We start from the raw sequence: 14,144 nt of genomic DNA, 5'->3' as shown, positions 1-14,144 counted from the left end.
GATTAAAGTTATATTACCTTTTCCTGAGGAGGGTTTTTTTACCTATCAAAACAATATTGCACAAAACTTAAACTGGCTTTGCTTGAAGGGCCATTGTTCACTTCATTATAGACAAAGTGAGGGACATTGGGAATTCTGCCCTCTGCCACCGAGCAGTGAGAAACTCAGCCACATTTCATACTTGTAATCTTAGCCTGAGGCTAAAGTGGTTTTATCTTCTAGAAGGAAGCATACAATGCAGGTGCCATTTGCCTTTGGAGAAAGGTGGTTGGTCTGCTTTGTGTTCTCAGCAAGTCTTTCATTCTTCTCAGCAACAGAACACAACAGTGTGAGCTGTTTAGGGTGATCAGGCCATGCCTGACTAATACAGAGTTTGAAGACTGCAAGTTGCATGTGTGTTGTGGGAAATGCCGTATTTTGGATTATGGAAGAATAAACAAAAAATATGAATAAAGTAAAAGGGAATAAATACAGTAAGGACAGTTGGGAGCATGTTAGAGACACAGGTGGTCAACAGGCCATTTCTCAGGATGTCTGACAAGGTTCACAGTGTGAAATAAGAACACAATTAAGTGATACTAACTTGGCAAAAAGGATACTTTTTCTGAAAATAGTCGCAGAGCCAATTTTCATGTCTCTGTTTCTCAGGCTGTAGATGAAGTGTTTTAATACGGAGGGGGACTACTGTGTACATCAGAGGGACAACCATGTCCTTGTCAGTGGAGTTGCTTAATGAGGAGGAAAAGTACAGAACCAAAATTGTCCCAGAGAAGAGAGGCACCAGAGACAGGTGAAAACCACATGTGCACAAGACTTTGCAGTCTCTTTGGTAGAGGGACCCTCAGGATAGAGGCTCCAATGTGGCCATAAAAAACCAGGATGCCACTCACTGGAAAAATGACAATCATCTTTGACAATCCCCTTCAGTGAATATGACCAGCTCAAGGACAGCTTGAGTGGAATGGAGAGATGACAGAAAAAGTGGGGAATGATGTAGCCACCTGTCATATGCCATCACTGCCAGAAGAAAATTATCAAGACAACCAAAAAATACAACTGAGAAATAAACTTGGGTAGGAAATGAAGAAGTGTTGAGTCTGCATGGTCATCAGCATTTTAGGGACAGTGACGGACAAGAAAGAGACGTCAGAGGTATCCTCAGTGTTTACTTATTTGCTGAATGTTTGGACACATGCGAAGTAGTTCATAATCTTGAAATACTCATACATGACACTGTTAATGACACACTAACTACAGCTTTAGACTTTGTTTCCAGTTTCTTTTTTTGTTTTATTGTGAGAATATATAGACAAAATTACAGGTTCAAGAATTACTACAATACTTACATTATTTCCCTCTTTGGTCTAATTATGGTATTAATTTAAGGTACAGTTAGGTTCTTTTGTCTTCTTGATTCTGTTTTGCCTTATGTGTTTTACACCTTGAAACACAACATGGTCATAACTACACTAATGATTATACTCATCTCCTATCACTTCTGTCCACCTTCTCTGGGTAAATCACCTCATTAGTTTCTGATTTATACTTCTTGTGGGGTTTTATTTTTTTTGTTCAAGTGGGCAGACATATGTGTATTTTATTTCTTCTTAATTGTTACAAAAATTTCAGTGCTCTGAGTTCCCTTTGGCACATTGCTTGTTGCTATTTATATCCAGATGCTTCTCCATATTGATTCATAGATATCTGTGTTTTTATTTTTGCACAGTTGCAAATTACTGAGTTTCATTGATGCTCTGTAGAGTTTTTCCTCGGGGTCCTAAAGTAAGATATCGGTGATGAGTCTCATAAATGCCACAGACATGTGTATAATAGAAGGCTAAAGTGGTCAATATCATGTTTTGTATATTAACCTTTACTTACAAACTAAGAGGGAAGTAAGAATTAATCTCAGCATACAGCACAGAAAAGAATTATAAAATAATAACAATGAATGATAAATAAGTTAGTAGAGGGGTAACAGAATATCAAAATATATATAATTAACCAAATAGGAGGAAGACGACAGGGAATAAATGTGAAAATAGGTGTATCCCAAAATTGTAGGGAAAGAGAAATTCAAATACATTATTACTTTAGATGTCAATAGAGGAATATCTCCAGAAATAACAATTGTTGCTGTACATAAAAAGAACAAAATCTTACTTTACATACACCATTGACCAAAGAACACCTCACTGACAATTTGGACACAGAAAAGTCTAAAGTGATGGAAAAGAATATTATGTACAAGTGCACATGAGAAAAGCTGCATCTTTAATAGATATACTATAGTAATACCTATATCTATATCTATATATGCCTCTATCTCTACAGTTATAAAGTATCAATACTAATATGAGAAATAAAAGAGATATTAATACAGGATGCATTGCTAGAAATATATCCTAATTTTAAAGGAAGTAGTGTGCTTTAAGCGCATTTTTAAAAAGCCAGTCTCTCTTTGCTTAAAAGATTTGCTTTGGCCCTGGCTGATGTAGCTCAGTGGATTGAGCATGGGCTTACAAACAACGCAATTGCAGTTTCATTCCCAGTCAGGGCACATGCTTGTGTTGCAGGCCAGTTCCCAGAAGGGGACTCATAAGAGGCAACCATATATTGATATTTCTCTCCTTCCTTTCCTTCTAAAGATAAATAAATAAAATCTTTACGAATAAATAAATAAATTGGCCTCACTAAATATTCAAAAAAGGAAGAAAAAGATTTACCTTGTAGCACATGTGAATTTTCATAGTATAATTATTCTGATCATGGTTGATTGTAGTCAGCAGGCAAGATGTCATTGAATGTGAGTTGGGAAGACATGTGCACAATGAACCTGAAGCTGACAAAAGCCAGCATAAATTCAGTTCAAAAAAAATGTAAGTTCATTAGTAGCAGAGCATGATGCTAAATCAGTATGTCTTTATAAAACAGTAAAAAAAATATATGCCAAAACTGACATATCTCAGTGGAGAAAAAGACAAATTCATCGTTAAAATTGTGCAACAGATTTTGCAAAAGATTTTGCAGATACCTTAATAAAGATGATGAACAAGTTAAATATATCATTTAGGAATAAAGAATTATAAACAATCCAAGTATCAAACATGACCTCATTGATATATTAAATTCTTTAACCCAACTGACAAACATTCCAAGGCCTGCTTTATATCTCTGTTCCTCAGGCTGTAGATGAAGGGGTTCAGCATGGGGGTAACTACTGTATACATGACTGAAGCAATTATGTCTTTGGAATCCCATGATGAGGACAGTAAGTAAACACCTACAAGTGTCCCATAGAATAAAGACACCACAAGGAGATGGGAGCCACAGGTGGAAAAGGCTTTCAAGAGTCTCTTAGTGGAGGGAGCCTTCAGGATGATGGTCCCTATACGGATATATGAGCCCAGAATAGTAGCAAAAGGCAGGACAGAAAACACTCCTCCCTCAGCAAAGAGGACCAGCTCATTGAGGGAGATGTCTGAGCAGCTGACCTTCAGGAGCACAGTGAGGTCACAGAAGAAGTGGGTGATGACATTGTTGTCACAGAAGGACAGTCGGACCATCAGGACCGTGTGCAAGAGGGCATTGCCACAGGAGATGATCCAGGATCCAGCTACCCACAGTGCACACAGCCGCTCCCTCATGATGGTGATGTAGTGAAGAGGGTGACAGATGGCCACATACCTGTCATATGCCATGATGGCGAGAAGTAAATTGTCAAGACAACCAAAAAGGAGGAAAAAATACAACTGAGAAATGCATCCCTCATAGGCAATTGATTGTTGCTGTGTGTGCATATTCATTAGCATGTTAGGAACAGTGACAGATGACAGAGAAATGTCAGAGAAGGCCAAGTGGCTGAGGAAGAAGTACATGGGTGTGTGCAGGCGAGTGTCCAGTCTGATGAGCAGGATGATGAGCAGGTTGCTCAGCACTGTGGTCAGGTACATGCCCAGGAACAGGGCAAAGAACAGGCCCTGCTGCCCTGGAGGGATGGGGAGCCCCAGGAGGAGGAACTCGGACATGCTGCTCAGGTTTCCAGGTCTCATGCCACTCAACTCTCTGCTGGACATGAGGAAGGTTTGGGACTCTCAGAATCCTGGAAATATAACCAGAACCATCACATCTCATACTGTAATTTTCTAAGAAATTCATGAAATTTTATCTATAACCTTATTAATTTTTATACTAGTAAATGTATGCATCTCTGCTGTGACCCAGTCTGCTTCCAGGAAAACAATGAATCGAAAAAGCAGCCAACAAGAGCTCACTGCTCAGAAGGAGGAGGTGTTTACCATTTCATTCAGCCATTACTTTTTTTTTAAATAATTTTTTATTTAATTCTTGTTCAAGTACACCTTTCTGTCTTATATTCCCACCCATGCCCGCCCCCCCACCCCCGCCCCATGGCGGGTACTCATTACTTATTGAACACAGAGTCTGTGTGGGGACCTCTATTAAGGACTCAGATGCTACAGTGAACAAGAAAAGCAAGGTCCCCATTTCTTGGAGTTTACATCTCAGTGACCATGGAGGGAAAATTTGTTCACTGGTCTGGTGAATATACAATTCACTGCAGGAGAGTTGGAAAATGAGCTCTAAAAATTAGTATGAATTGTGTCTGCCTTAAGTAAATATGAGACTCCAGTGCTGCGGAGATGTTGGAACAACGTGACACTCTGCCTGTGAACTTGCCAAGTCCCATTGACCTACAGCTGTAACCTCAGGGACACTCTAGGAACTGGTGAACTTCTAAAGCCACTTCATGCCACTATAGCTCTGAAACTAGAAAAGTCCACAAACTGCCTTTCATAAAAGTGCTGAACATTTTGGTCAATATTTGGGTAGTTGACCGAGGACTTCACTGGTGTTCTCTAGTTATATCCACTCATCAGCTTTACATTCCCTGATAATACAACCACTTCATAGCTGCAATAAGGATTTGTGGTCTTTCACCTATTTCAGCTTTTAAGAAATAGAAGCATAAGTGATAGAAACTCTGTGGGCACCAAGCTGTACAGTGGTGGGCAGAATGGTACATAGTTGTGTGTATCTGTGTTTATATTACATGTGATATATAGTATATAAATGACATATATGTGTTATCATTTTCTATACATTACAATTACCAAATATTAGCTGCTTCATGAGGTTCAGTGTAATGTATCCATTTAATCAGCACCCATACTCTAAACCACCTCACATGGAAACTTCTCGTTTGTTGGCTGGGAAACCAAGCAGAATATATTATTTTAGAGTTGTAAGGACTCAAATTTGTACAAAATTTTCTCAGTGTCCTAATTTTGTTCCTTCACAGTTATATTCATATCAAGTGAGAAAAATACTCCAATACATACAAATTTAATAGAATAAACAATTTCTGAAGACCTCTCTAAGATTCAGAAGGAAGTGTAATCCTTTCCATTTTATAGATGTAAACTGAGGCCAAGGACGTACATAACTTTCCAAGGTCACCACTATTTGAAGGTCATTGTGCTCAATAACTTCTCACAGCTGGATGCCCGGATGTTCTTCTGCTTGGGATGTTAAGTAAAAATAAAGAGTTGCAAATTCTCATTTGCAATTCAGTCACACTCAGGTACATGAGTATGACAGCAGGTTCATTTCCAGACACAGGACGTTTTTTGGAATTTGGTTCTCTCAGGTAATAGTGCCCCAGAATGAGGACACTGAAAGAAAAATTGAGGTCATCGATGCAGATCACACACACACAGTGCTGATTTGTGAATATTACTTACCTGTTACCAAGTTGCCACTGTAAGGGAAGGAGAGCTTATAAACATACATGCACATGCATGCAAGTCATCAGAAACACACAAATGAGATATACACAACACACATTGATGGACTAATCACCTGCCAACTCACTCACAGTGCACATCAGCACACCTGAATCACGACACACCCAGTAAACAGCTCACCATATATACACTAACACTACACACGTGTCACAAAAAACACAGAAGGCCGCAGAGAAAAAATCTCACAAGAAACACACATGAACAGTCCATATGCACACCCAGGTACATACCACACAAGCAGCACACACCCTCTTATTAAAAATGAGGGCATACTTCTCCCCTTCTGACCCATCTCCTTCCTGGTGGAAGGCCATCAGTGTGGGGCAGGTTAGCCTATTCAGGCACAGGTACATTCATTAAACCACGACAAAGTAGTGTGTACATGGTAAACCACAATGCTGTGTACATGGTCACACAATAGGCCAATATACAGAGAAAACTGAACAATACAGCTTCTTTCTCACACCAGTGTGTCATGCACAGACAAACCTCACATGTGCACACACAGACAAAGCTCACACATGCTCACATGCTGCTGAGAAGAGGTGTGACCCTTCTCTGACCTGACCTTGGCTCCTCTGAGGTCAGGCATCTTCTTGTCCAGCACCAGAGCCTACAATGTCACTTCTGATGCTCAGCTGTCATGCAAGTACTTACGATCACAGGCATGAATCAGGAGTCCCTAATCACAGGCAAGAGGCCTATAACTTGGTGTCCATGGGTTATAGCAGGGCCAGGTTAGGTCTCACTCAGGAAGAGTCAGGCTGTGAGTCAGATACCTGTGCACACACGTTTGCACACAAATGCAACTGTCAATCAGAATGCACACAAGCATATACAGTACCTGAAGACTCACAGAGACACACACACAGTCATGAACTTAGAGTCTCATCTATGAATCAACCATCACACAGGCAGATCTGTCCATCAATGCCAACATCCAGCCTCTCTGACCTGTGCTCATCTTTGGTGAGTTGAGACACCTTCTGCTCCAGACTGTTGCCCAGCTCCTCAGGTTTTCCTCAGGAGTCCTAACATCCACACAAATAGAAGAAGCATCTGGGGCTTGGCACTTCTACAGACTTTCATTTTGCTTAAGCAGCTCCAGAGAAATGAATCAACAGATAACCCTTACTAATGAGAGACTGACACCCAGTCCCCAAGTTTCTGGCTAATTCTGCCTGCCCTTTTGGGAGCTGGCTGTCCAAGAGGCAGAGGGACTAGAGTCCTAGGGGACAGTGTCTCTGATTCCAGTGATGCCTGGACTCCTTTCTTCTTGGCCACATTCCAGCTGGGACAAAGGACTTCTCAACTTTTAATTTGGAAATGATTTTAAAGCTAAGGAAATGTTATAAAAATGACATGAAGAATTTCTGAAAAGGCCCTACCCTGATTCCCCAATGTTTAATGTTTTACTGTGTTCACATTCCATGTGCATGTATGTATTAATGTATGTATGCTTCATGCCTAGATATTCACCAGGTATACAACACTGCATATTATAAGGAGACATATGATATTATTTTTTCATTTACTAGTGTTTCAATACTTGATCAACATACTGTGGTGGTATCTGCCAGGTTCTTTTATAAAGTTATCAGTGTTTTATAGTTAATATTTTAACCCAATTGTTAATAGGTATCATTTGAGTAGATATTTTGATGATATATAGACATGACTTTTTCCGTATTAGCCTTTCAACCACTATATTTAACATCCATTGGTGATTCTTTTTTTACTTTCTGTTTTTGTAAATTATATTCTTTGATTATGCTGTTACAGTTGTCCCAATATTTCCCTATTTTGCCACCTCCATCCAGCACCCCCTACTCCCTCAGGCCATCCCCACTCCATTGTTCAGATCCATGGGTCATGCATATAAATTCTTTGGCTGCTCCATTTCCTTTCCTTACATCCCCATCACTATTCTGTCACTACCTCTTAGTACCCAATTCTCTCACCTCTTCACCCATTTCCCAACACTCCCCACCCAACTGACAATCATCTGCATATTCTTCATATCCATTATACTATATCTCCTGTATTTGTTTGCCTAGGCTGGTTTTCATATTCAATTGTTGATAGATATGTATTTATTGCTATTTTATTTTTCATAGTTCCTCTCTTCTTCTTTTTCTTAAATAAGTCCTTTCAACGTTAAATATAATAATGTCTCGGTGATGAAGAACTCCCTTAGTTTTTTCTGTCCGGAAAGCTGGTTATCTGCCTTTTGATTCTAAATGATAGCTTTGGTGGGTAGAGCAATGTTGGCTGTAGGACCCTGCCTTTATTGACTTTGAGTATTTTTGCCAATCCCTGCTAGCCTACAAAGTTTCTTTTGAGAAATCAGTTGATAGTCTTATGGGAACTCCTTTGTAGGTAACTGCCTGCTTTTCTCTTGCTGCTTTTAAGATTCTCCCTTTTTATCTAACCATTGACACTTTAATGATGATGTGGGTTTGACAAGGCCTCTTTCTGCCGATCATATTTGGGACTCTCTGTGCTTCTTGGACTGGCATGTCTTTTTTTCTTCACCAAATTAGAGAACTACTTTTTAAAATTTTTTTCAAAACAACTTTTCAGTATTTTGCTTTTTTCTCTTTTCTTTCTGGCACCCTTCATGAAAATGTGGAACATTTGAGGTTGATGTAGAGGCTTCTTAAAGTATCCTCAGTTTATTTTTTGATTCCTTTTTCCTCTTGTTGTTTTTTATTTCCATAAGTTCCAAGGCACGGATTTGATTTTCAGCTTCATCCACTCTGCTATTGTTGCCCTAGAAATTGCTCTTTATTTCAGTTAGTGTATCCTTTGTTTTAGACTGGATCTTTTTTGTCTGTTGAAGTCTTTACTAAGTTCCTTGGGCAGCCTTATAACCAGTATTTTGAACTCTGCATCTGACAGAGTGCTTATCTCCATTTTGTGTAGTTCCTTTCCTGGAGTTTTATTCTATTCTTTGATTTGGGCCTTGTTTCTTTGTCTCCTCATTTTGGCAGCCTCTCCGTGTTTGTTTCTGTGTTTTAGGTAGAGGTATATGACTCCCTGTATTCGCAGATTGGCTTAATGTTCTAGGTGTCCTGCAGGGTCTGGTAGCACAGCTTCCCCTATCATCCAAGCATAGTATTTGAGGTGTGGCCTTCCTGTGGGCTGAGTATACTCTCTTCTTGTAATTGAGCCCTGGTTGCTGCTTGCAGGCTAATGGGAATGATTTATCCAGGCCAATAACCTGCAAGGATTGGCTGTGACCACTTACCACCCACCTCCACCCTGTGTGGAGGATCAGCTGTGCAGGAGCAAGGAGACGGTGCTCTGACATGGTCTGTAGCTGTCCACTGGATCCATAGGTTCTGAGGTTTCTCATGTGGTACAAGTCAAGCTTAGCTGCCTCCTGTGTTCTGCCTGAAGCTACTGTTCAGGAGGTATAATGCAATTTGTGATGACTGCCAGCTCTGCTGGGCTTGGAGTTTCCCAGGGAAAGCTCATCTCTGAATCAAGGCTGGCTGCTGCTAGTGCCAGGCCTTGGGCCACTTAGCAAGAGATATGGGGGTCTTGGTGGCTCCCTGAGCCTGACTATTGCTTGTTTGAAATGATTAGGAAGTTGTGAAGCATGAGGCAAGGCCAGCCATTCCTATGGAAAGCCACTGTTAACAGTTTGGTTGGGCCCATTAGTTGGGTTAGACAGAGTGTCAGGGGATCTCAAGGACAGGGCAAACAGTGTAAGGCAGGTTGATGGAATCTCAGATATGGCACCCAGGTGTGAGCTGTGTGGCTTTGTGGAGGGAGGATTCAGCAAAGGGACAGTGGCCTCTGCCTGCATTTTTGTCTGGAAGAAAACTGTTCCCCAGCTCTCAACTTGATGCCAGACACTTCAGTTCCTCCCATTATGCCACTGTTGCCTGTCAAACTGCTAACACGGTGCTGAAGCCCAGAGGGAGTGAATCTAAATCTGTATGTGTTTTCTTCAATTGGAAATGCTTGGGACTCTAGAAGTTTCTTCCCTCAACTCAATGTGCACTGATTTTTGAAGACGGAACTCATGGAGACTTGTCTTCCTGGCACTGGAACCCTGGGCTGGGGGCTGTTGTGGGTCTGGGACTCCTTGATCCTGACATATTCCTCTCAAATTCTTATCTACCAATGTGGATGTGGCACCAACCCTTTCCACATCGCTGCCTCTTATTCTAGTCTGGATGGATGTGTTTTTTTTTTAATTCTGTAGTTGTCTCATTCCATTCAACTCCATTCCTGACAGTTTCAAGTGATGATTGTTCTATCGTTTAGTTTTAATTTTGGTGTGGTTGTGCAAGGAGGAGAACTGTGTTGACCTATGCCACCATCTTGATCTCATTGGTGATTCTTATATGACAAGATTATCACAGAAGTGATGCTCAAATGATAATTTTACAAATAGTATCTTTTCTCCAGTGTTTATTAATTGTGGTCTCTTATAAGAAGAAAGTTACCATTATTCCCTACTCATTTATTTTCTATTTCTTTATATCATAAAGGACTCATGGATTTTTACTCATTATTCTGAGTTATTATCCATTACTATGGTTATTCATTTTGAATCTCTAGGTGTGTTTATTGTTTTCAAGGATTCTAAATCATAACAAGAGAATATATATAAAAGGAACACAGAAAGTAAAAACTTGAAAGCAAAGCCTAAAGCAGTGTTTACCCATCGGGAATGGTCAGGAGTGGGGAGGAAAGAACGAGGGATGGGAACGGTGTTGATATACATATAACATATAAATTCTATCTATTTATAATTTTTACAACCCATGATCTCGAACAGATATCCACTTTTAGTTTAACACCTAAGTGTCCTTTGCAGTTTCTCCTTTTCTACGTGTATAGTACCATTCCTATGAGACCAAGGAATCACTCCCTTCTGCTCCGTGTTTCCTTATTCGATAAATGTTTCAACACATGAAAAGTAGTTCAGCATCTTGAACTCATACATGACACTGTTAATGACACACTAACTACAACTTAAGACTTTGTTTCTAGGGGGTTTTTAAATATGTCACTTTAGACAAAATTCTGGGTTCCAGAATAACTAGGTACCTACATTATTTCCCTCTTTAGTCTAATTATGGTAGTAATTTAAGATACATTGGGTTCATTTGTCTTCTTCATTCTACTTTTCTTCACATGCACCACCTCTTCCATTTGTTTTTTACTGGCAAAACAGAACGTAGTCATAACTATGCTAATAATTATACTCATCTCCCATCTCTTCTGTCCACCTTCTCTGGGTAAACCACCTCATTAGTTTCTGATTTATTCTTCCTGTGTTTCTTTTGGTTCAAATAAGCAGACATATGTGTAACTTAATTTTTCTCAATTTTTACAAAAATTTCAATGTTCTAGCACCTAGAACTGCTTGTTTCTATTTAACAGTATATCCAGATGTTTCTCCATATTGATTCATAGTTATCTGTGTTTTCATTCTTTTACAGTTGCAAATTACTCAGTTTCACTGATGCTCTGAAGAGTTTTCTTCAGGGGTCGTAAAATGAGATATCGGTGATGAGTCTTGTAATTGCCGCTGAATTGTGTATGTTACAAGGCTAAAGTGGTCAGTGTCGTGTTTTGTATATTAAACTTTACTTAAAAAGTAGAAGGGAAACAGGAAGTAATCTCTGCATACAGTACAGAAAAGAATTATAAAGTAATAACAATGTATAATTAATAAGTTAGTAGAGGGTAATGAAATATGAAAATATATATAATTATTCAAAAGGGAGTAAGACAAGAGAGAATAAATGGGAAAAAGTTGTATCCCATAGTTATGGGGAAAATACAAACTCGAATACATTATGATTACTTTAGATGTCAGTAGAGCAGTAGCACCAGAAATAACACTTGTTCCTGTATATAAAAGAACAAAATCCAACTTTACATACACCATTGACAAAGGACACCTCACTGACAATTTGGACACAGAAAAGTCTAAAATGAAGAAAAAAATGAGAAAAGCTTCTCACATGAGGAAAGCTGCATTTTTACTAGATATACTATAGTAATATCTATATCTAGATTTATATCTATATATGCATCTATGCCTACAGATATAAAGTGTCAATATTAATATGAGAAGTAGATGAAATGTTAATGGAGGCCCTATTGCTAGGAATATCTGTATCCAAATCTATATCTATTTATCTATATCTATATTTATGTATGCATCTGTGTCTATAGAAATATTAATATGAGAAGTAGATGAAGTATTAATGCAGGATCCATTGCTAGAAATATCCCCACATTTTAAACAAAAGAGAGTGCTTTAGGCCCTGGCTGGTATAGGTCAGTGGATTGAGTGTGGGCTGTGAACTGAAATGTTGTGGGTGTAATTCCCAGTCAGGGTACATGCCTGGGTCATGGGCCAGGTCCCCAGTGGGGGTGACGTGCGGGGCAACCACACACTGATATTCCTCCCTCCCTTCCCCTGTCCCTAAAAATAAATAAATAAATCTTTTTAAAAAGTACAGTGCTTTAAATGTATTTTGAAAAAGTCTGTGTCTCCTTGGTTGAACTTTTTGTTTGTACCACATATGAATTTTCATAGTATAATTATTCTGATCATGGTTGTTTGCAGTCAGCAGGCATGATGTCATTGAATATGAGTTGGGAAGACATGTGCACAATGAACCTGAAGCTGACAAAAGCCAGCATAAATTCAGTTCAAAAAAAAGGGTAAGTTGATTAGTAGCAGATCATGATGTTAAATCAGTATGTCTTTATAACAGAGTGTAAAAATGAGTAAACAAAAACTGACATATCTCAGTGGAGAAAAAGACAAATTTATCGTTAAAATTGTGCGGCAGGGTTTGCAAAGATTTTGCAGATACCTTATAAAAGATGATTAACAGGTGAAAAATAAAGTTTAGGAATAAAGAATTTTAAACAATCCAAGTAGCAAACATAACCTCATTGATATATTAACTTCTTTAACCCAGTTGACACACATTCTATGGCCTGCTGTATATCTCTGTTCCTCAGGCTGTAGATGAAGGGGTTCAGCATGGGGGTAACTACTGTATACATGACTGAAGCAATCATGTCTTTGGAATCCCATGATGAGGACAAATAGTAAACACCAGCAAGTGTCCCATAGTATAAAGACACCACAAGGAGATGGGAGCCACAGGTAGAAAAGGCTTTCAAGAGTCTCTTAGTGGAGGGAGCCTTCAGGATGATGGTTCCTATATGGATATAGGAGCCAAAAATAATACCCAAAGACAGGACAGAAAGCACTCCTCCCTCAGCAAAGAGGACCAGCTCATTGAGGGAGATGTCTGAGCAGCTGAGTTTCAGGAGCACAGTGAGGTCACAGAAGAAGTGGGTGATAACATTGTTGTCACAGAAGGACAGTCGGACCATCAGGACCGTGTGCAAGAGGGCATTGCCACAGGAGATGATCCAGGATCCAGCCACCAACAGTGCACACAGCCCCTCCCTCATGATGGTGATGTAGTGAAGAGGGTGACAGATGGCCACATACCTGTCATATGCCATGATGGCGAGAAGTAAATTGTCAAGACAACCGAAAAGGAGGAAAAAATACAACTGAGAAATGCATCCCTCATAGGGAATTGATTGTTGCCATGTATGCATATCCATTAGTGTCTTAGGAACAGTGACAGATGACAGAGAAATGTCAGAGAAGGCCAAGTGGCTGAGGAAGAAGTACATGGGTGTGTGCAGGCGGGAGTCCAGCCTGATGAGCAGGATGATGAGCAGGTTGCCCAGCACTGTGGTCAGGTACATGCCCAGGAACAGGGCGAAGAACATACCCTGCTGCCCTGGAGGGATGGGGAGCCCCAGGAGGAGGAATTCGGACACGCTGCTCTGGTTGTCCTTCCTCATGGTCGTCCTCTGTCTGCAGGGAATGAAAGGACAGTGGAAATGGCAGAGATTTCTGAAGTCCGATTTTGGCCTCCACAGTAGGGTTACTTATTTTCTCTTGAAAAAAGGAATACCACCTTGCATTTATTCATTGAGTAGTGCTGCCAAAGGAGGCATCATACCCTCAATGCCTAGCATGATTTCTTTCAAATGACACCAGAGCAAATTCAGTCTTCTTATTGTTTTAATCAACCACGTTCCTGGCATTATGCTAATAATTGGAGATGCAAGAATAAATGGGACACAGAGGAGCTCTTCCCTGAGCTCGCCCACTCTCTGGGAACACTGGCAGGATGGACTAATGGTAAGCAAGGCAGCCAGGTACTCTGTGGTGCTAGTCTGGCCCCACCGCTTTCTAGGTGGATGACTTGAGCAGCTGAATCTCTCATGACCTCACCTCGTAGGACT

At 40.0% G+C, this 14,144-nt stretch overlaps 1 protein-coding gene across 1 annotated transcript; it reads right to left on the bottom strand.

Moving 5' to 3' along the window:
• Nucleotides 1-3,113: 3,113 nt before the first annotated feature.
• LOC118994487 (olfactory receptor 1J4-like) lies at nt 3,114-13,697 on the bottom strand. Its single transcript, XM_037057117.1, has 2 exons — nt 13,201-13,697; nt 3,114-4,056 (listed from the first exon to the last, which is right to left on the bottom strand). Exons 1-2 carry the CDS (start codon nt 13,695-13,697, stop codon nt 3,114-3,116), a joined length of 1,440 nt encoding a protein of 479 aa, XP_036913012.1.
• Nucleotides 13,698-14,144: the final 447 nt, after the last annotated feature.

Source organism: Sturnira hondurensis, unplaced genomic scaffold, assembly GCF_014824575.4.
Source record: "Sturnira hondurensis isolate 20B ecotype Veracruz unplaced genomic scaffold, ASM1482457v3 Scaffold0009434, whole genome shotgun sequence".
In the NCBI taxonomy this organism is placed as follows: domain Eukaryota; kingdom Metazoa; phylum Chordata; class Mammalia; order Chiroptera; family Phyllostomidae; genus Sturnira; species Sturnira hondurensis.
Note: the sequence above shows the minus strand (reverse complement) of the source record. Positions and strands in the feature narration are given on the sequence as shown.